Source organism: Papaver somniferum, chromosome 5 (genome assembly GCF_003573695.1).
Source record: "Papaver somniferum cultivar HN1 chromosome 5, ASM357369v1, whole genome shotgun sequence".
NCBI classification, from domain to species: Eukaryota; Viridiplantae; Streptophyta; class Magnoliopsida; order Ranunculales; family Papaveraceae; genus Papaver; species Papaver somniferum.
Genome location: NC_039362.1, coordinates 80769250 through 80790473, shown reverse-complemented (window position 1 = coordinate 80790473; position 21224 = coordinate 80769250). Strand labels below are relative to the sequence as shown.

Here is a 21224-nt window from a genome sequence, read left to right as displayed (position 1 = left end):
GATTGTTGCACCATTCTGGATAAATTTCGTAAATATGTTGAATTGCTCAATACATATGTAAGTGAAAAGGTTTATGCACTCATCACTTTCAAATGGATTTTGTTCCTTTCCAGGACGACAACGTATTAAAATACATGGTTTCACGATTTTAGCCCTAAACCGAAAACCACCATCAACAGGTTGTTAGCTGGTTCAATGATGATGATACTTACTTAGAACATAGATGGTTACTTTCTCTTATGATTGGTAGTTGGTTTATTTGGAAGGATAGATGTGAAGCTGCTTTTTCAGGGAGTAACTCTAATCCCACTTAACTCAATTAATAAGATACAATATCACTTGAATTCTCATCTGCATGAAAATATTCATACTAGTCTGTACTGCATTAATGAGAAACTCTCTCATTAGTTACCCCCTGAACAAGGCTTCTTAAATTCAATGTAGATGCTTCTTTCGATCACTATACTAACCAATTGGGGACTGGAATTGTCTTGCGTGATTTTACAGAGGCATGCAAAGGAATTCGATGAAGCTATGGTGATGGAGTCTTAATTCCAGAGATGAGAGAGTGTCTAGCAGTTCGTGAAGCATTATTATGGTCCAGAGAGATGCATGCATAAAAGATTCGCGTGGAAGCCGATGCAAAACTTGTGATATAGACACTTAATGATAACTCAAGGATGGTGGAATGGGAAAACAAAAACCTAATGAAAGAAATAAAACATCTAAGTTCTTCTTTCAGTAGTTGTTCTTTTTCTTTCGTAAGTAGAGATGATAACCAAGTTGCGGATGCAATAGCAAAGTCTATCAGAAACAACCTCTGATATCCTGCAATTTGTCAATGTTCTTTCATTTGGATGTGATCTTATTGCAAAAGATTTTTGTTAAAGGGAGAGCAAAAAGTGATCCGAGGAGAGCGAAAATCGTTGTCGACTCGCTAACTCAGTTGATTTATACATCGAGTCAAGTTCAAAAAAAATAGGACTAGAAATACCCCTTGTCCAAGACCATCAAGCAAAACACCGTAATTTTTTTTTAGTCCAGTATATGATCGTATATGCTTTCCCATGAATGGTGGGTGATCAATCATAAAAATATGCATATATTACCGTAATAAGTTGTTTTAATCGCATAGTGAATTTCCCAGAAAGAGGTTAACAATGCCAATGCAACAAACAGTTCACAAGTTCAATTAAAATTTTAATGTCTTTTTCTCTGCAAAATTCTATACACACAAAAATGGCAAAAATAGCATTCTGATATATTACCTTCACAATCTCTCGTCCTGAATTAGCTATAGCTCTTACTAAGAGTCCTGGTAATAATATTTTTTTTCCAATATGTCCCTACTAATTAAGATTTTAATTAAGCTTTAATTCCTCAATTCTATTTCAATAATTTGGGTTCCTGACTGCTAAGTGACGGAATTTTACTGGTTAAAACAATCTTCAATCTCGTCTACTCAGGTTCCGTTCTTTCTCTTTGATAGATGGTGTAACTTAATCAAATTAGGTTAAATTTATTTTTTTTATCAACAAATTAGGTTAAATTTCAGTAATTAGTTTTTTATAGCAGCGAATTAAATTTAACTTTACCTTTTCTTTTTTATTTGCAAGATATATGTATGTATATCATGGCTCACCATTGCTACTTGAACTATGTTTTGTTGGTTTAACTACGGATTGTGGTGGTGGTGGAGGAAGTAATGGAGGTACAGAGATGACGACATACGGACGTTGTTGTGGTCGTGATTTTGTATAGATTAATTTGGGTATAGAGTGCGAGCAGTGCGTGTGTAGCTAAGGGTATTCTAGTCCTAGTCAAGTAAAATTACCAAATCGACAGAATCAGTGAGTCAACTATTATTTTCGCTCTCTTCGGATCACTTTTTGCTCTCCCTTTAACAAAAATCTTGCACAAGATCAAAACACTTCTTGCAATTAATCAATAAAATTCCTTCTTTATAAAAAAACAATCTCTGTTTGGCAATTCAATTGTACAACAAATTACTATCATAAGACTCTATACTAATGATGAAGGAAGGTTGAAAAGAGATAAACTAAGATGGAATTTAACTAAAAATGGAGAATTCTTTATAAAATCATTGTATGGTAGACTGCTAAATCCATCAAACACAATTCCTAACAAAACAAAGAAATTTTGGAAAGGGTTATGGAGCATGGATACTTATCAGAGAATCAAACTGTTCATCTGGAAATGCTTGCAAGATGCACTCCCTACTAGACAAAAATTAAGAGCAGTGGAAAACAAATGTGTGTTTTTTAATGATGTCGTGGAATCTACATATTATATGTTTTTTGAATGCGAATATGCAAAGGCTGTATGGAATCTGCCACCAATGGCCTCACAAGGAGCACCTCATAACTCAAGCTCTGTTAATAATTCTTTCTTACACAAATACAATGAATGGATAACAGGAGATTTAAATTCTATCTCAATGGCACTGACAGCAACCAAGTGCTGGTTTATCTGGAAGGGAAAGTATCTTAGGATTTTTGAAGAGAAATCTAGAACACCTGATCAACTTACACTAGATATTACTAGACACCATGCTTACCGACATCCAATAAATTTGAATAGTTTGAGTGTATCACATTGCAGAACTCTACAACCAATACCACATTAGAATTTCTCAATCATTAACACTTTCAAGTTGAATTGTGCTTCTTGGTTATCTGACAGTACGAATGAAGGGTTTGGTTTTATTCTTCGTAATTGGACATGAAACTTCAAAGGAGTTGAATCAGGCATCTTCAGAACTACCACAGTTGAAGAAGCAGAAGCTCTAACTATACTGCAGGCAACTAAATGGGCCAATTCAAATAACTTACAAAATCTCATTGAAGGTGACAATCAGGCAGTAATGAGGTACTTACAAGGAAAGATTTCAACAATCCAATGACAAAGTCTAGCCATTCTTGAAGAAGTAAAGAAGATAACAGACAATCTAGTTTCTTTTTCGGGTTTTAGTATGCAGAAAAGCTAACAGAATAGCTGATCTCTTGGCAAAGAAGGGAAGGAAAAGCAACACAACAACTTTCTGGATAGACCAAGCACCTAGTTTTTTAATTCCAACAATAGCTTTTGACACCGTCAAAGCTCATGAAGCATGTAATTTAAATAGCGTTCCTCTAACAGTTTCATAGGGAGTTAATCTAACAGATTCAGTCATCGGATAACTTCTCTTTCTGAATTGGTAATAGATGAGACTCAATCAATATGATTATCGACCTCTACTTTCTTCGATGTATATATTTTCAAAAAAAAAAAATCAATATAATTGTAGCCGCACGGCTGAGCCACATCAAATGGTCCAAACCTGCGGTCAGTCAAAATCGACCGTCCAATAAAATCTTACTCGTCACCGATTCACCAAGATGAACGGCTAAAACCATCATCAAGCATAACTAGGTCGTATCCCCTTGTTTCAAGAAACTCATCTATAAATACAACTCCCCCTTTCTTGAACCAGCGAGGAAAAAAGAAGAAGAGAGATCTGATTTTTTTATCCCGCTAAGTGAAAACAAAACCATGGCAAAGCCTCGTAAACCTAAAAATGAAGATCAAAAATCAGACAGTAACAAAGCGGTAGTTCTTCATCAAAAACTCTGTCTCTCAATCGACATCGACAAACAAATCATACACGGGTAAGTTTAACTAAAATTTAAGCTCAAATTTGTTGTGTGTAAATTTTCTGATTTTTTTTTTAATGTGTGTGTAGGTATACGGAGTTACAAATTAGTGTACCAGAGAATGGAATTATAGGGTTACACGCAGATAATATGATTATAGAGAATGTTATAGTTGATGGAGATAAAACTGTTGAGTTTGAACATTCATCACATTATCAAGCTATTATTGATGATGAAAGAAGATGGTGTTCTGCTGTTTCATCAACGAATTCAGCTGCTGATGCTGCTTGTTCAACTTATATGTCTTCTCTTGATAAAGAAATAACTCCTAATTTGTTGATTAAGATGGTCAAAGAAAACGAAATTAGGGCAGAAAATGGGTCTCAATCTGAAACTGATTCTAAACAGCAGGTAATTTGAAGTTTTACTTTATTTTTGATGGATGGTTGGTTAGGTTTTTAGTTGTATGGCTTGTTTCAGCTGATTTGTTATACATAAACTTTTTTCTGTGTGATTGGTGTAGAATGTGAAAATGTTTCGGATTGATTATCGGATAGAGAAAGCAGAATGTGGAGTTCATTTTGGGAGTAATGTGATGCATACTAACAATCAAATTAGGAGAGCTCATTGCTGGTTTCCTTGTATGGAGAGTAGCTCGCAACTTTGCTGGTATGTATGGTCTTGATTTCAGTGGTTTTCATTTTTTTTCCTTCTCTATGTTAGTCATATCACTTATCAGCATGAACTTGTAAGTTAATAATTTGTTGAAGAAACAAGCTCTAGTACCATGAGAAAAATGGTATTGTGTACATTCATTATGAAATTCAATAAAATTAATATAAGACGGGTACTGACAGCTGACAGGTACTATTTATACTACTAACAACAAATGCACCGTGTATATAATCCAAGTGTGAGAAAAAACTCAAGAAAGACCATATATTCTTACTCTATTGTGAACAATTTTACGGCAAACAAGTAATATTTAAGACCATTTACTGCAAGAAAGTTACTGAAAAAGGATTTTGAATGTGCAGTTATGATCTGGAATTCACTGTTCCTGAAAATCTTGTGGCGGTTAGCAATGGGACCTTAGTTCATCAGGTGAGATAAGTCACCTCGTGTTACTCGTTAGGTTGTGGAAAGAACCTAAGGGTCTATTATTTTTTATTCATTCCCTTAAAACCTTTTGTAAAGTAATTTATAGATGAAATCACAACCATTGCTTTTGCAGTTTCTTCTTCAGTTATTATAATTGAATTTCCTTCTTTTTGCATATAAGCATCAGTGCATCAACTTATCTCGAGTTTTTCTTTTGTTTCTTTTCTTCCCATTTCTCTGTGCAGATCATAAGCAAGGATTACCCTCCTCGCAAAACCTATGTCTATAAATTAAGTGTTCCTGTTAGTGCTGGGTGGATTACTTTGGCAGTTGGACCATTTGAAGTTTTTCCTGACCGTCATAGTGGTAGTATATCACACATGTGTTTGTCGTCTAACGTCTCAGAGGTTCGAAATACAATTGGTTTCTTCCATAGTGCATTCAGGTAGAGAGTTTCTCGTACTGTTGTCATTGTTAATCTACGCTTTCCATGTCGTCTTCCTGTAAAATAATAGATGGCATCTTATATTTATTGATGAATTGGGTTTATGGTCGTCCTACTTTTTTTTTGTCAGTCACTATGAAGATTATCTCGCTAGATCCTTTCCATTTGGATCATACAAGCAAATTTTTATTGAACCAGAAGCTACAGTATCTTCACTTAACTTGGGAGCTTCCTTGAGTATCTTTAGTTCACAAGTTCTATTTGATGAGAAGGTTCTAGATCAGGTATGTTAACATGTCTGTTTATATTGGAACTGTAGTCGTGGATGTGTAAGCAATATCTGCCCACAAGACCTGCTTTATATCAACTTGCGAGATCACTTAGTATATGACTTCCTTCATTTTTCAAGCTATCAATTTATCTACAACAAAAATTTACTGGCTGGCTTGTCTTGCTTGTTGCATCTGTATTCAGTTAATAGTAATTTTCTTTATATTGTAACAGACACTAGAGACCAGGGTAAAGCTGGCGTATGCCTTAGCAAGACAGTGGTTTGGGGTGTACATCACTGCTGAGACACCAAATGACGGTAAGCTGTCAAAAAAGCACCAATTTATGGTTTTACGAGTAGAGCATATATACATTAGAGTTTTTTTATTTTTATATATTTTTGTAGTTATTTTTAGTTGTGCGATATCTTAAACTTTGGATAATTTATTTGGTTGCTTTTAACAGAATGGCTGCTCGATGGTCTTGCTTGTTATCTCACGGATACCTTTATCAAGCGATTCCTTGGGAATAATGAAGCTCGTTATCGTCGACACAAGGTTTTTTTTCTTCCTTGCTCTGTACATATACAGATTGTGTTCCTTTTCAGTAGGTAATTACCATCAGTACTGATTAGTGTTTATTAGTAAGGAGATTATTGCTGTGCTTGGTATGTGAAAGTTCACTTTTATTAGCTTATTGATCAAGGAACCATGAACCCATTATGCAGATTGCTTAGCATATATTTTTATGGGAATTCATGCATATGTGCAGGCACTAAATGTATAAGCTCAGCAACCTGCGTCATGGTTGCTTGGTCAATAAGCTAATAGGGGCATTTTCACAGTTGTTTTCATTGAGGACCTATTTACCCATACAAATTATTTTCTGCATGATAGAAAAATTTGGAACATTGCTACCCATGTATCTGCTATTCCCAGACTTATGTCTTTCTCGTTGAAGTTTCCATGTTAATACTTGCAGCCTAGATATTACTGCTTTCGTATTTTGCAACCCTTGATGATTTTACAACATACATTGACAAAAGATGACTTCTAGATTCACTACTGACGCATCATTGAATAGTTTGGAAGATCTTCTCACATTCCTATATGCGCTTTAGTAAATGATCTAGAGGTTGCTATATGGAGATCTGGAAGTTGTTACATAAAAACTTGTAGTAGGATGCACAGGCTTTATGTTATTTGGTGTAACCAGTAGATAAGCGCTACAATGGCTCAGCTCATAGTTTTCTGAAAGTGTTGAATGCCAACTGTCTGGTATACAAAATACTTCTTCGAGCAATCACTTGCTAGTCTGCGGTTATAACGTGTGTTCCTTAACTGCTAGTTAGAAGTATCTTTCCTTGATTGCAAGCTCAGATTTCTTTGCTTGTTAAGCGCAGGCAAACTGTGCTGTGTGTAGAGCAGATGTTGATGGTGCTACTGCTTTGAGTTCTTCTGCTGCTTCTACGGAATTGTATGGTACTCATTGCATCGGTTTGTATGGAAAAATCCGAACATGGAAGTCTGTAAGTAAACCTTGCACTTCTACGGGTGTGTCAGTATCTCCAAGTTAGTTCTATTGTTACTTAGGTATGCGAATTTTGCTGTAATATCTTTCTTAATAATGTTTATAATAGGTGGCAGTTCTTCAGATGTTGGAAAAGCAGATGGGTCCCGATACTTTCTGCAAGGTGAATGAGACTGATAGAGGCAATTAAAGCTGATGTCATTCTTTGTTTTTTTGTCCTCTCTCTCTCCCTCTCAATTTCAGACCATACACTTTCTAGTTTCTGCATGTCTTTTTCCTCTAGTTTCTAAATTCAGAGCTGCAGCAGTTTTAGTTATTTTTGCGGTATTTCACTCTTGCAATTCTACCACAGGGTTTACATAAACGTTATTTGTTCCGGTAGTTAAAATAGCTGAACTGTAACTAGTTTGTCGACACACTTGGTATCTATTCTGTGTTGTCGTGTTTATTCAGGACTGAGGTTAATTGAGAAATGTGCTACCCATGTAGCATTTAGCGGGTGCTGATTTACATAGGCTGTTAATTAATACAATTAAGCACTTCAGTTTTGCGGATTCTGGGTTGCCTGACAGCGTCACATCTTGTGTGTTTCGGTATTCAGATTTTACAGATGATCGTTGTCAAGCCTCAGGATAAAACTCGCCCCTTGAGAACTCTTAGCACAAAGGAGGTGATGACATCCTATCACAGTATATTTATGTTTCTTTTTGCCATGTATCTTTTTGTCATTCTTTGAGCCATGTGTTTGGTCTCATAGTATTTGCTTACTAGAAAATTTAGGGATTAGTTTGTCTTAACTTTAGCCATTAGCAAAACTAAGAGTAAAACTTGCATACCAGAGTTCAGGTATATATTTGACTACTCTATATTCTTCTGTATACTATGTGCCTGACACCCGCTATAAATTTTAGTAACAAAGTATGAGAGGCTAGGAACTCTAATTGGAGAAGTGACAACTTAGTGGGATTGTATAGGAAACTCAGTTTCAAAGTAATTACTATGTGCATTTGTAAGAGATTAAGTAACCACATATTATAAGAAAAGTATAAATGGCCAATTATGGCCGTGCAATTTCATAAATCTGTATATTGTAATCATGCCATTATGTAATCACGCCATTATGGTAAAAGTCACAGAAAATAAGTATGCATATAGTTTAATGCTGTAGGATTTAACAAATTGAGATTAAAACATAGGGTGAGGCCACTCAAATATCTTGTGGAAGAGCAAGTGTCAAGTGTCGTTTGTATCCCTAAAAACTCCTGTATAGTTATATTTGTAGATATGGCTGTTTCAGTAAAGACACAGAAAAATAAGTATTCATATAGTCTTTAAAGCTGTAGGATTTAACAAATTGAGATTAAAACATAGGGTGAGGCCACTCAAATATCTTGTGGAAGAGTAAGTGTCAAGTGTCGTTTGTATCCCTAAACACTCCTGTATAGTTATATCTGTAGATATGGTTGTTTCAGTAAAGACACTTAGAGAATTTTTAAGTCTTAACATCTATTTCAATCCTTAGAGCATCCATAATGCTAGTCTAAAAAGCTAAATTTGGCATATGTTGCTCACAGGGGAAGAGTTCATATTTGACAATTGCCAAATATGCTAAATCTAAATGCCAGATAATGGCAAGTAAATTTAACAATTGCAAATATGGCCAGTTGCAGTTTTAAACTGTGCTTGGCATCAGGCACAGCTTAAAACTGAGCCTGATGGGAGGCACAAATTTAAACTCCGCCCATTATACTAGGCACAATTTATGAATGCGCCTGCCTAGTCTGGAGTTTCAATCTCCGCCCACACCTTAATGAAGCTCAAATTCTATAGCCGCCTCGCTATATTTTATCTTTTACCAGTGTAGATTTTACAAGAATGATATTGCCCAAATTTGGAGGGTGTGGATGTTACAATAGCCTGGTTTATCTCTAGGAACCAAAGCCAAAAAGACTTCCGGCTTATAATGTATATAGATCATTTGAATAACTCCTTTGTTATCATTTAGTAACTTTGTTTTCCATATTAATTGCATTGAACACTGATGACAATTATTTAGATTGTAATTTGTTTTCACTATTGTATCACAACTTTCACCAAGTGTCCTTGCCTGCAATATCTATTAATGGGACCCCTAGTGTCACAACTTTCACTAAGTTACTTCCTGTTTCATTTATGATTTATGTCTTCAGTATTTGATTCTAAAGGAAAACTTGCTCAAGGTTTTCAAGAAGCTACGATTTGTTTTTAACGACAGTAAAAAAGGGTATGAACTGTGTGTGATCTGAGCATTGGGGCAATGTTTAGTGAACTTGTCTCTGCAAAATCCAGTTCGTTTTTATTCTGGAAATCATAATTATAATTTATGATTATAAAATCATTCATCTTTGACCATCAATAAATGAGACTAGCTTACCAGAATCAGAAAAGATAAACAGTTGGATATTTGGATGTTACTCCACTGTAGAGCTGTCAATTTCTAACCCGGCCCGCGGGTTGGACCTAGCTTGGCTTGTTTTAACCCGGCTCGGCTTGGCTTGTTGTCTAAACAAGCCGGGTTAGGGTTGTCATATCTAGCCCTAGTAAAAACAAGTCGGGCTGGGGTCAACCCGCGGGTTACCCGCCAACCCGTCAATTTCATGTGAGTTACTAATTTAGGAATTTTAAGTTACTAATTTTAAGAATTTTAGGGTTTTGTGCTATAAATCAAAGTTCATATTTCCTTAAATGATTTAATACAATCCAAATTTCATTTGATTTAGGGTTACGGAGTAGTGATCCCTCTGCCCACTAAATTTTTTATACATTTAAGTGATTTTACGTTTCAACCACCCCATTTAACAAGCCAACCCGCAGCCTGTTAGAGCCAACCCGTCTAGGGCTAGGGTTGGGGTTTTTGGCTTGTACATGAATAGTACTAGGGCTAGGGATGACCCTAACCTGTCCATGGCTTGTCAAGCTAGGGCCGGGTTGACCCTAGCTTGCCCCGTTGACAGCTCTACTCCACTGTAGTTTTCTTGGTTAAGCATGACTTTATGAGGCATCGAGGCATGACACTTTCCTTTTCTTAATTATGGTACTGCAGTTTCGTCATTTGGCTAACAAGGTGGGCAACCTTGAACGACCATTTCTGAAAGAATTTTTTCCACGCTGGGTGGGATCCTGTGGCTGTCCAGTACTAAGGTTCTATCAGGACTCTCTTTTATTCGGTTCCTTCTTTCCAATTTGCTGAAGACATGCAGCACTGTCTACGATGTCTCTGTTGCACTCTTATCTTTGTGTTGAATCTATCTTTTTTTATTTCAAGGATGGGATTGTCTTATAACAAACGCAAAAATATGGTCGAGTTGGCCGTGTTGAGGGGTTGCACAGCATCACCAGATGCAATTGCCTCAGTTGCTAAAGCCAACCCTGAGGCTGAAACCCGAGAAAGTGGTGTGGGATGCCCTGGGATGATGAGCATTAGAGTTCATGAACTTGATGGGATGTATGACCATCCAGTTTTACCCATGGCTGGAGAGACTTGGCAATTGCTGGAAATTCAATGTCACTCAAGGCTTGCTGCAAAACGCATTCAAAAGATTAAAAAAGGTTCCAAACCAGATGGCTCTGATGATAATGCTGATGCTGTTCCTACTCCAGATATGCGTCCTAAGTATGTTTTCTTTCTTTTAATTATTATTATCTGTTTTTCATTCATAGTTTCAGTGTCTAAGATATCCTATCCTGCATTTTGAAAAAGATGCCGTGTACGTATTCTTTCTGAGATTTGTTCTCTATTCATTTTGTGGCAGTGCTGAGTCTCCACTACTGTGGCTCAGGGCAGATCCAGAAATGGAATATCTTGCTGAAATCCATTTTAACCAATCTGTTCAGATGTGGGTAAGAATCATGATAATTTAGAAGTTATAAATTTAGATGCTCTTTTTGTATATAATAGGGTATCTTAGTGATCACCTTAGGATGACAACAAGTCAATAATGTTTCGCAGGCTTTAGTTTGAGTAATATGGAAAGTTGTCTTAGTTTAACGTGTTGTTATGTCAGATTAATCAATTAGAGAAGGACAAAGATGTTGTTGCTCAAGCACAAGCTATTGGAACCTTGATGACATTACCACAGCTTTCCTTTGCAGTTATTAATGCTCTCAATAATTTCCTTGGTGATTCAAAGGTCTCTTTTAGCCTCTGGTAGTTAAATTCTATATGATTTGTCTGCTCTTACGAACTAAATATCTTGTATCTTTCCCTCTCTTTTTGTTGTCTAGGCTTTTTGGAGAGTTCGCATTGAGGCAGCCTTTGCGTTGGCTCATACAGCTTCTGAGGTATTCATATTCTTTCCCTGCTTGAGTTTGTTGTTTGGGTAACAAATCTTTGGCTAAAAGTTGATGTAACTCTTAATTGCCTTCTTAACGGTTTGATGCTTGTCATGTACTGAACTCCACAATAAAGTCTCCTGTAAGTTGGAGTAATGCAATTTATTAACTGCCTGTGGTACCTCATGAGCTGTTTTGAAGATGGTTTCTTATTTACAAACTTGTTTCACGTGATCAACTTCCTTATTTCAACAAACATGATTTGTGTTTTTTGTCTAATTTTCGCCTAGTAATCCATTCGGCGACAAGAAAATAGGAGTTGGCTGGTATTTTGATTTTCCTTTAGGTTCATCTTGCTATCAACTATTTTCCTCGTAGGAAAAGAGTTAGTTGTGGACATAGTCAACCTGATACTGAAAGCGTTGCTCTCAGCTCATTACTGACTGTAAGCAGTCACTAAGGGTTTGCAAATTGCCTTCTTATCATTACAGGCCTTGTGGCCAGTTGAACATAAAAATAATAATACCAGCTCTTGTGGTCAAGTTCTTTGAGTTTCTCTTATTTAAGTGGCTCCCGTTGTACGGGTCTTGCTTTTAATTCTTTCAGTTCTTGATGTTGCAGGAGACAGATTGGGCTGGTCTACTTCATCTTGTCAAATTTTATAAGAGCAGAAGATTTGATGCCGAAATTGGACTGCCAAGGTCAGAGTTAGTTTATGTAATTCGGAGTTTCTGAATTTGTTAGGAGTCTTGTTAATTGCATTCTTGTAATTTTGCTGGTCACCTTGGTATTATTTTGGAGTTAGATTCATTTTAAACTTGGCCTTCTGAAAAGTTCTGGAATAAGCCTACAGAATAGGCAGAAGTTTTTGAGATCTAAAAGGTTACCAAGTTTCCTGAGCAAATGCTGCATCTTGAGAGTGTAGTTGTCTCCACTAAGAGAATACATTCAATATACAAACAGATGGCTCAGGTTTTTTTGACTACCAAATTATTATTTTACCCCCTACCACCTGTCGTGTGTTAGGTTGTAAAAGACCATGTTAGTGTCAGTCAGGTTCAGTCCTTGGTAATTGAGATTGCGCATGCGAGTCACCTGTTTCTAGTTGATATACATGTCTGTAGCGAAACTATTTGGTTAAAATTTCTTAATTTGAGATTTCTTCCTTCACATTCCAGGCCAAATGACTTCCATGATTTTCCCGAGTACTTCGTTCTTGAGGTAATGCATTGAGGTAGGATTTATATTATTTGGGTTCTATCACACTAGCCGATCTCTCTACTATTGCTTTAATCTGCAAGAAGGTTAAAGTTTACTGTCTTTTCAAGATTTTCAAGATAATGATTTTTTAGTTTCCAAACTTCAGTATTTACTCTTCTCAAGATGTTCAGTTGAAATAAAGATCCCTGGTATGATATCTGTTGTTTACACATCATGGCTGCTCATGGTTGAGCAAGCTGATGTAAGCGCGGTTCCTTAGGTGCTATTGCTGCCGTCAGTCTGTCACACCCTTTATGTAAACCAGCAAATTGAGAATATTCTTCTTGACAAAGATCTCCTTTTGGCTTAATGCCTTAACTAGAGTGCCGCCAAATTTGAGTTGCGTGGCTTGCTCACATTGAAGACGATGGTTCTATTTTTCTTATCGTAGCTGTTTTTCTTCACTACCTCAATGTTGATAGATTTGACAGTTCTGTCATCAACCAAATGTTCATCGTTATATTCTTGCAGGCCATTCCACATGCAATAGCCATGGTCAGAACAACAGACAAGAAAAGCCCCAGAGAAGCAGTGGAGTTTGTCCTTCAACTTTTGAAGGCAAGTGCCGACGTTAATGCAGTACAATGCGTCCATTATCAATATTCAACCAATGAACTGAGAATGTGTGAATCAATGAATCGAAATAATATTGTCATCATAAACATAATAACAGGGCAATCTAATACTTCAGAACATCATATCTCACACAGTTGGTACTCATGTGGTTTATTTGCTTTACTTCCCCACAGTACAACGATAACAATGGCAATCCTTACTCAGATGTTTACTGGCTTTCTGCATTGGTCCAGTCAGTTGGGGAACTAGAGTTTGGCCAACAGGTCTGTGCATAAAATTCTTCTTTTCAACTTCATAGATACATGATGTAGTATATGTTCCTTATGTGTTGCGTTTTATTGTTTGCAGAATATACTCTCTTTATCATCTCTTCTCAAACGCATCGATCGACTTCTACAATTCGACAGGTGCTTTGATTTAAAACATTGTGGATTGGGTGGTATTTAGCAACTAGTCCAGTTATTGTTACGTTGAATCTAGATCTTAACCACGCTCGAATTTAAATTTTGCAATGTGGTGAGGCCACAAAACTGACACTGGATGTAAGAATGCATGATTTTTATCTTGTTGTATCCACAGTCCTACATTAATTACATTGTGCAAATTCGCCAGTATTGTCCAATTTGAGTTCGTCATGAGATAATAGTTTCCAGGATTCGCCCTATCACTCTTAACCATTTCCAATCTTATAAGAAACAAAGAGAGTGGACATGTTATATTATAAATATCACTCCGTTTTCCTTGAGCTAGATTGAAGAATAAGAATGTGATCCCATGGATTAATTTCGTCCAGTACTATGTTTAATAAGAGGAAATCCATAGAGACAGTGGGTTAGACTTCTTATTATTATAGAGGCTTTTTTTAATTAATCATCATCCAGAAAGTGGGTAAAATCTGCCTTTTTAGATCCTAATCATTTCGTGCTGTAGTAGGTAGCATCTCAGCTAGAATTTGTATTAATTACATGGATATGTTGTACAGGTTGATGCCAAGCTACAATGGAATTTTGACTGTCAGTTGTATTCGCACGCTCACACAGATAGCCTTGAAGCTCTCAGTGTCCATTCCTTTTGTAAGTAGTTTTTCTCCCAATACAGGACATGCATGCTATTGGTCTACTTGTGACAGAACCCTCATATATATTCTTTAGCTGCAGGAACGTGTGTTTGAACTTATCAAACCATTTCGTAGTTTTGACACTATGTGGCAAATTCGAATCGAAGCCAGCAGAGCTCTTCTTGATCTTGAATTCAGCTGTAAAGGCATTGATGCTGCATTGTCATTGTTCTTAAGTTATTTGATGGAAGAGGTGTCTTTGCGAGGTTAGATACTGTTCATGTCTTTTATGTCAGTACTCAGTAGTGATATATTCTTGAGCCCTAATTGCATCTTGACATTAGGCCAGGTGAAGTTGGCTGTCCATGCAATGCGTCTGTGTCAGTTGCGTCTCGCATCTGAGTCTGAAGATGATATTAAGGGTCCTACCCTCCTGGCTTTGCTTTGTATGCTTGAAAGTCGTAAAGCCTTTAATAATGTCTTCCTTCGGCATCACTTATTTTGCATCTTACAACTCGCTGCAGGGAGGTGAGTCAAACTTCAAGCACCCCATGGTTTTGTTTGCTTTTTTCTTTTTCTCATGTTCGCATGTCAATTGTTTGATTGCTTGCTTCTTCTTTTACCACATATATTGCAACATCCTGTGCAGTCCTGCAGAATATTGATTTCATGCTTAGTTTTTCCAACCGCATACTGGTTTAGGTAGTTGTGCCACTTTTCGTTAGACTGAATGATTATTTTTTTCGCAACGAATGTGCCATAATTATTGTCTGAGGAGCCAGAAAACGTTACCATGTGAGCATAGGTTGCTCTGTGTGCTCAGCTTAAACGGGTATGCATGTGAATATCAACTTGGCGACGTTTATCTTTAGATGCAAAAATAATAAGTTTCAGACATGCTTACCCCTATGATCTGATAAATGACATGCATGCACACTTCATTAGGCGTGTTTAAAGATTTTCTTTTAAATAAGCTTTAATATAGGATCTGTGCGAAGGAGAAAGTACAGTGAAATAACTTCTCGTGGGAATAGTCTTTGCATGTGAATTTGGTAAAGATTCAAATCAGCTTTTCCTGTCGCTGGTCAAGTGTCAAGTTTTTAGTGGTCACTTCACCACCAACCGACCCCTTCTTTGTCTAAGCATTTTGGTGACTGAGTGGGGTCGGGCTGACAGTGATGCTCTCACCAATCACTGAATGCCATGTAGGCTTGGGCAAAATTTTTGAACTATGAAGGTGCGCGACATATAGTGTTTTGCGTGTTAAGGTTTTCAATATTTGGCCATCAGTTTGAGAAGATGTTTATTCTACAGTGTCAGATATCAAAATGGTCTACAAGTTTTAAGTTTTAACCTTCAAAAAAAGTGTTGCTTTGCCATATTTTCTTGGTTTGAAAACTTTACTAAAGTATGATGAACTGCATTAGTTTCTCCTTTGTCAAGCATCATTGTCATTAATAAAAGAAAAGTTAAAGGTCATGGTAATTTTTTGAGACTATTAATCAATTTCTAACTTTAGGCGACCAACACTTCACGGCGTTCCAAAAATTCACATACCTCCCATGGGAGATCCAGAGACATGTAACGAACAGAAGAATAAACCTGCTCTCGCTCTTGATATTGCTCATGCTCTTGATATTTCTCAACCTCCAGCTTCTGCTCCTGCTATGAAGCTAAGGATATCTAGGCCTCAGGAACCATTTTCGGATGTACTTGTAGTACCAATCAACAACTTGCCTGAAACTCCAGCAAATGTGATAGATCTTTCAAAGGAAGCAGATAGTGTTTCCAATGGTAGTGAGAGAAGAAGACCCATTGTTAAAATTCGAGTCAGACAATCTGCTGCATCAAGTAGAGCAGAAGAAGCTGATCATGTAGTGGTTGACAAGTCACAAGGTGGAAAAAATGATGTGCTAGAGAGAGGGGCAAGTAGTTCCATGTCTGTCGATGCACCTCCAAGGAATACAGAAAACGTGAGCACCAGCAATCAAAATCTCGAAGAAGTGAATTCGTGTCACGATTTTGGTTCCCGAATGACTGCTAGCATTGGCAGTGTTAGAATTCTTAGTGATGAAGATGAAATCAGGAAGGAGTTGCAATTCACTGCTGAGTCGGGAAAAGCTGCTTCTACCACTCCTCTGCAGCATCAGCTTGAAGACTGTTTCTCACCTAGCATCAAGGGCAGTGAGGGAGAGGGAGAGACAGAGGTGAAGAAATACATGAGTCTTGAAACCATGTCCATTGAGAGATATGATCACGAGGGACGACAGCCATCAGCTATGAAAGAACCTATTATAGAGATAGAGAAGGACAAGGAAAAGAAAAAGAAGAAAAAAGATAAAGACAAGAAACGCCGACGGGAAGACAAAGAAGGCCATAAAGGACGTGATGATCCCGAATACCTGGAGAAGAAGCGCCTAAAGAAAGAAAAGAAACAGAAGGAGAAGCCAAAGGAGAGGGAGATGACAAAGCTGCAATCTCTTCAGGCCTCGAGTTCATTGAAGGAGGGAATACTGAAGGAGACAGAGATGACAAAGTTGCTGAGTAGGTCGGCTGAGGCATCACAAAAACCGCGTATTAAAATAGAGACATCTCCATCAGAAATACCACGTGTTAAAATAGAGGGAAATCCAATAGTAAAATCAGCGAAGGTCCAGCTAAAACCAATTGAATCAAGTGGATCTAAGGTAGCGATAAAGACTGAAGAAACCAGGGTTGGCGATAATGGTGAGGGTAGTTCACTTCCCAAAATACGTATAAAAATCAAACGAACTTTGAACAATTCTTAGGAAGCACATATCACTTAAAATGTGTATAATCGGCTGTAGTTTTAGTCTTCCATGAGTGGTGCAGAAATTAGTTTGTCTAATATTTTGGGCTTTTTAGTGGGTCTGTCAGAGTTTAACCTTGATTTTAGGGGGTTATGCTTTGGTTCCTTCTGGTTGGTATCAAGGGTTGGGTGGGATTTTGTATTTGTAGTAGAAAGTAAGCGAGAACTAAGGAAATGATGTAAGGACAGAATTTGGACTTTGGAGGACACGAGCTCTTTATTGAAGATCTAATTTAATTTACAATGAAGTCCTGAAACTTGTTGTATGTAAGCTAGTTTCCTAAGCTGGTTTTTTCTTTTTTGTTTGTAATCAAAGTCGAGCAAATGATGGTCTTTCCTGCCCTTGGACATAAAAATCTCATAAAGAAGATTGGATACGAAGTCCATTTATAGACAAAAAGTCTTAACTTTGCATTTAACGCCATTCAATGTTGCAATTGCACCAGGCTAGTCGTCTCTCTTGATTACAGAAACTGAATTTCTGTAGCTTCCCTCATGAGTCGTATCTATTGTAGTTCCTATTTTTTTATCTGAGAATTGCAGACATCTGATATGATCACCGCGTGTTGTTAATTACCACCTAAGCTAGAAAAGAAAATTTGTCTGGGGCCAACATAATTCAGGTGCTCGACTTGAGTAACTTATACCATGTGGTGCTAGAAAGAACGAGTTCTCTTCAGTTCGTTCTCTTTCTTTCTTTTTGATCCACTAAGAATGTTCCACCTACGGCCTAATGATGTTGCCTTCCTAGTTTGTGCTTGTTAGCAATACAGTACTCCGACATGGCCAGATTAAGAAAATTGAGACAGTTGCACAGGACGGCATGGTTGCACTTCACCTCTGTCTCTATAATAAATACTGGGAAAAGATACACCAAAATTCCGAATAGCAATTTTGATTCTTGTGCCCCATTTTCCCGGGCTCCTCCTCAACCTCTCCCAATCAAAATGAATTTGTCGCCGTCACTACTTACTCTCTTTTTTATTTATTAAATTGGCCTAACCTACAGTACGTCAGTACCTACAGTTTGCATTACATGGGTAACCCTTCCTTCATTAATGTGATTTGGATGTTAATTATTTTTCTACTATGTATATATATACAGATACCGGTCCCTCTGCATTTGGTATAACCTTTAGTTTCCATTTCTAGCGAAGTTTTAAAATTAATGAACGGGTAGAAATCGAGAGAGGGGAAGCCAGGGTAGGGAGGGATGAAAAGCCAAGGCAAGCCAATACTCCAGGTCAGTGAACACCTAGCTAACTTGCCCCTTTTTGATCTCTCTTTCTTCTTTGTCATTTAAGATGCATAGGCGTTAGATACTCATAGTGTGGATATACGCAAATGATACCGTCAAAAACAACTTTCTTTATCAACTCCCAACTTGTTTCATCCGTTGGGAAAACGAATTGTTGCTTCATTCACGAGAAAATGTTTAGGGGCCAAAAGAGGTGAAGCACAAGGATATGCACCCAGTGTCTAACTATTTTTTTTTTTTTTACAAACATAAATTTCAGTATTAGAGACTAGTTAATAATGAGACTCGTTTTCAGGGATCGCCTAGTAGTCTTTGCATTCCACTGACAACAGCAAAAGATTTGCTTGCAATATTTAGTTTGAAGGATATAGTGATGGATACCAATTAAGTTTAAAACTGTAGCAGAGTATATATGCAAGCAGATGGTAATTCCAGAATATGTTTTCAGATTATTGTTGTTGCTTTCCATGAAACATCCATTGATTTTCTCATTTAAGTTTCTTTTACCACAAACAATGGCTTGTTTTTTTGGTATCTGAAGTAAGCAGTATGTATGAACAAACTTAAATGATAACCAACTGGTATAGAATGAAAATGCTCCGTAGACTGCTGGATTCTTCGCCGGCGAAGAGTTGCAACACATTTTTTCGGTATTGAACCAGCGGCCCCGCACATCTACAATTTGTATTGCTTTCCTTTTTTTCTTTTTCATGATCTCTCTTGTTGTTTGGTATGTAAAGTAAGCAGTATGCAATGAACATAATCAAATGAGAACCGGCTAGTATAGAATGAAAATGCACAGCAGCCTGCCGGATTCTTCGCCGGCGAAGAGTTGCAACACATTTTGTCACCTGATTGGTATAGAACCAGTAGTAGCCTCACATCCACATTATCTCTTGCTTTCCTTCCTTTCTTTTTCATTTGATGATCTCTCTCTTGATATCATTTTCATGTTCCCTCCAAATAAATCAGTAAAACTTGAAACTTCTTCATTTTGCCAAATATAAGTCAAGTAGATCAAGTAGCTTAGTAGAATCTGTTGAACGGTGGTAACCCTTATTTAAAAAATTTCAGAAAGTCTGCTGAGCACCACCTGCCCTTCAGAGAAGATCCCACCTTTTAAAAAGATTTTGTGAAAACAAGAAAATCTAGGTTATTTCATACTGAAATATATATACTTAGCTCTCAGTACCTGTAAAACAAATACTGTATATCTTTTGTTTGCTTAAGAAGAAGAAGAAGAAGATGATACAGTGAACCCCTAAAAACTGGAAAAAAGAAAAAATAAGTAAAAACAATCTTTTGCTCAGATTCAAAAGAAATCATATATGTGCGTTATTTCTATATACCTGTCTTCATCATGATGCTCTTCTTTAATCTCCAACCCATGAAAATAGGCTTTAAACTGCTTCATTTTGACAACAAAGTCAGGAAAAGAAGTACAAATAGCAGAAAGGGAAGAAGTGGAAGTTGAAAGAAGAAGAAAAACTCCTATGAGAATGAGAAATGAAATTAGAAAGAAGAAGAAAAACTCATTACTAACTAGGGTTTGCTGTAGTCCAACATTTAAACAGTAGAACAAAGAAAGAAAACTAGTTTAGGTACTTATTATTATTAGTAGTAGCTACTAGCTCCTTCAGTAAAGAGAGAAGTGGTTGGATATTCGAGATAAAAAGAAAGATGGAAAGATATCAAACAAGATCCGCCATTAACGCCGGTACTGTATAAGATCTTCACTAGATCTCCAAAAATAAATTAATTACAAAACAGAAAATAGTATCACAAAAAATAATTTAAAAATAAAATTATACAGACAGTTTTTATTATCTCCGAAGCGTCACTCCTTACCACTGTATATCTCCCTTCGTTTCCAACAACAGTAAAACCCTAATTTTTCTGGAAATCAAAAACCCTAGATGTGAAACTACAGTATTGAGTGTTCCATGAACCTCTGGAATAAAGAACTAGGATGATCCAGCAAAATGCAGAGAAAGCTCTAAAGAAGTTTGTGCCCTAATTGATTTCTAGGGAAGTTTCACAAGTAGGTTTCTTGTTCTCACACAAAGACCTCTCTTTTTGTTTCTTTTTTGAGCTCTGTGATTCAGCTTCAGTACATGCTTTTGATATATGGGATATTTTGATTTTGGGTCCCATAAAATGGTATACCTTTGCATCTAGAGCCTAACTTTGTCCATCTTTGAGTTTGGGTCCCGGTGGGTCCCAGTCAAACAGTTGACGTAACGGTTGACCAGTTGACCGTCTATAATTCAATTTTTATTTTCAATTAATATATTAATTAATTAACTCCGTTAAGTCAGAAACATGGCCACGCGACCTGCACGTGACTTTGAAAAAAGATCCTACGAACACATAAACAAGATTTTTCGGTCAAATCAAGTCTGTGATTTCTGCATTCAAAACAAGTCTGTGATTTCTGCAGTTAAACTTTTGCAAAGTTTACAAAATAAGATTATTTCAAATTTGGAACATACACGATCCACCGTCATTCATCATTTGCCCACTGCTCAGCTGTGCCTAGCCAATCCATAATTCTATGCATGTTTCCCCTTCCACTCGTCGAAAATACAACACCACCTCTCAAGAAAGCTCTACCTCTCCGAGCACTAACACCTCCTCTCCGAGAACCAACACATCCTCTCTGAACACCACCAACACCTCTTCCGGTTGGATTTAGTACCTACAAGAAGATATAAAAGTTGGAGCAGTTAAAATACATGATCTCAAACATACCGCTTTCGTATGCAAGTGTTCGCAGTTAAAAAATATTATTCTTACCTGAGATTGTGCACTTCTAGTTGGCTCTCTAACTAGTCTAGGCTGCTCAGGCATCATGATACCAACTCCCACAATCTGACCTCCACGTTTATGCATTGTTTTTCCCCTTGCATATCCCCTTGCACCTCTTCCCCTTA

General features: G+C 37.1%; 1 protein-coding gene and 1 long non-coding RNA gene across 3 annotated transcripts; one reads left to right on the top strand and one right to left on the bottom strand.

Moving 5' to 3' along the window:
• The first annotated feature begins 3507 nt into the window (after positions 1-3507).
• LOC113282018 (transcription initiation factor TFIID subunit 2-like) lies at positions 3508-17290 on the top strand. Of its 2 annotated transcripts, none has more exons than XM_026530936.1 (25): positions 3508-3668; positions 3743-4064; positions 4177-4322; positions 4691-4757; positions 5000-5199; positions 5330-5483; positions 5704-5788; positions 5935-6026; positions 6872-6997; positions 7109-7162; positions 7601-7669; positions 10082-10179; positions 10304-10651; positions 10791-10878; positions 11043-11168; positions 11263-11319; positions 11932-12011; positions 12489-12531; positions 13042-13128; positions 13320-13409; positions 13495-13553; positions 14129-14219; positions 14304-14469; positions 14548-14731; positions 15723-17290. In XM_026530936.1, the coding sequence occupies exons 1-25, from the start codon at positions 3553-3555 to the stop codon at positions 16990-16992; spliced, it is 4218 nt and encodes a 1405-aa protein (XP_026386721.1). In that variant the 5' UTR covers positions 3508-3552; the 3' UTR covers positions 16993-17290. The 2 variants fall into 2 exon arrangements, with proteins under 2 accessions (XP_026386721.1, XP_026386720.1); XM_026530935.1 differs by having other exon boundaries at positions 14298-14469.
• A 1717-nt stretch (positions 17291-19007) lies between these two features.
• LOC113282019 lies at positions 19008-20364 on the bottom strand. Its single transcript, XR_003326490.1, has 2 exons — positions 19641-20364; positions 19008-19407 (listed from the first exon to the last, which is right to left on the bottom strand). It is a non-coding gene; the product is annotated as an uncharacterized LOC113282019 (long non-coding RNA).
• Between the last annotated feature and the right edge of the window lie 860 nt (positions 20365-21224).

Bases quoted from the DNA above. Each gene is read 5' to 3' on its own strand.
- LOC113282018 (XM_026530935.1), top strand. From the start codon at position 3,553: ATGGCAAAGCCTCGTAAACCTAAAAATGAAGATCAAAAATCAGACAGT. The intron at 3,669-3,742 runs GTAAGTTTAACT...ATGTGTGTGTAG, and splicing joins GACAAACAAATCATACACGG to GTATACGGAGTTACAAATTA. The intron at 12,012-12,488 runs GTCAGAGTTAGT...TTCACATTCCAG, and splicing joins GCCGAAATTGGACTGCCAAG to GCCAAATGACTTCCATGATT.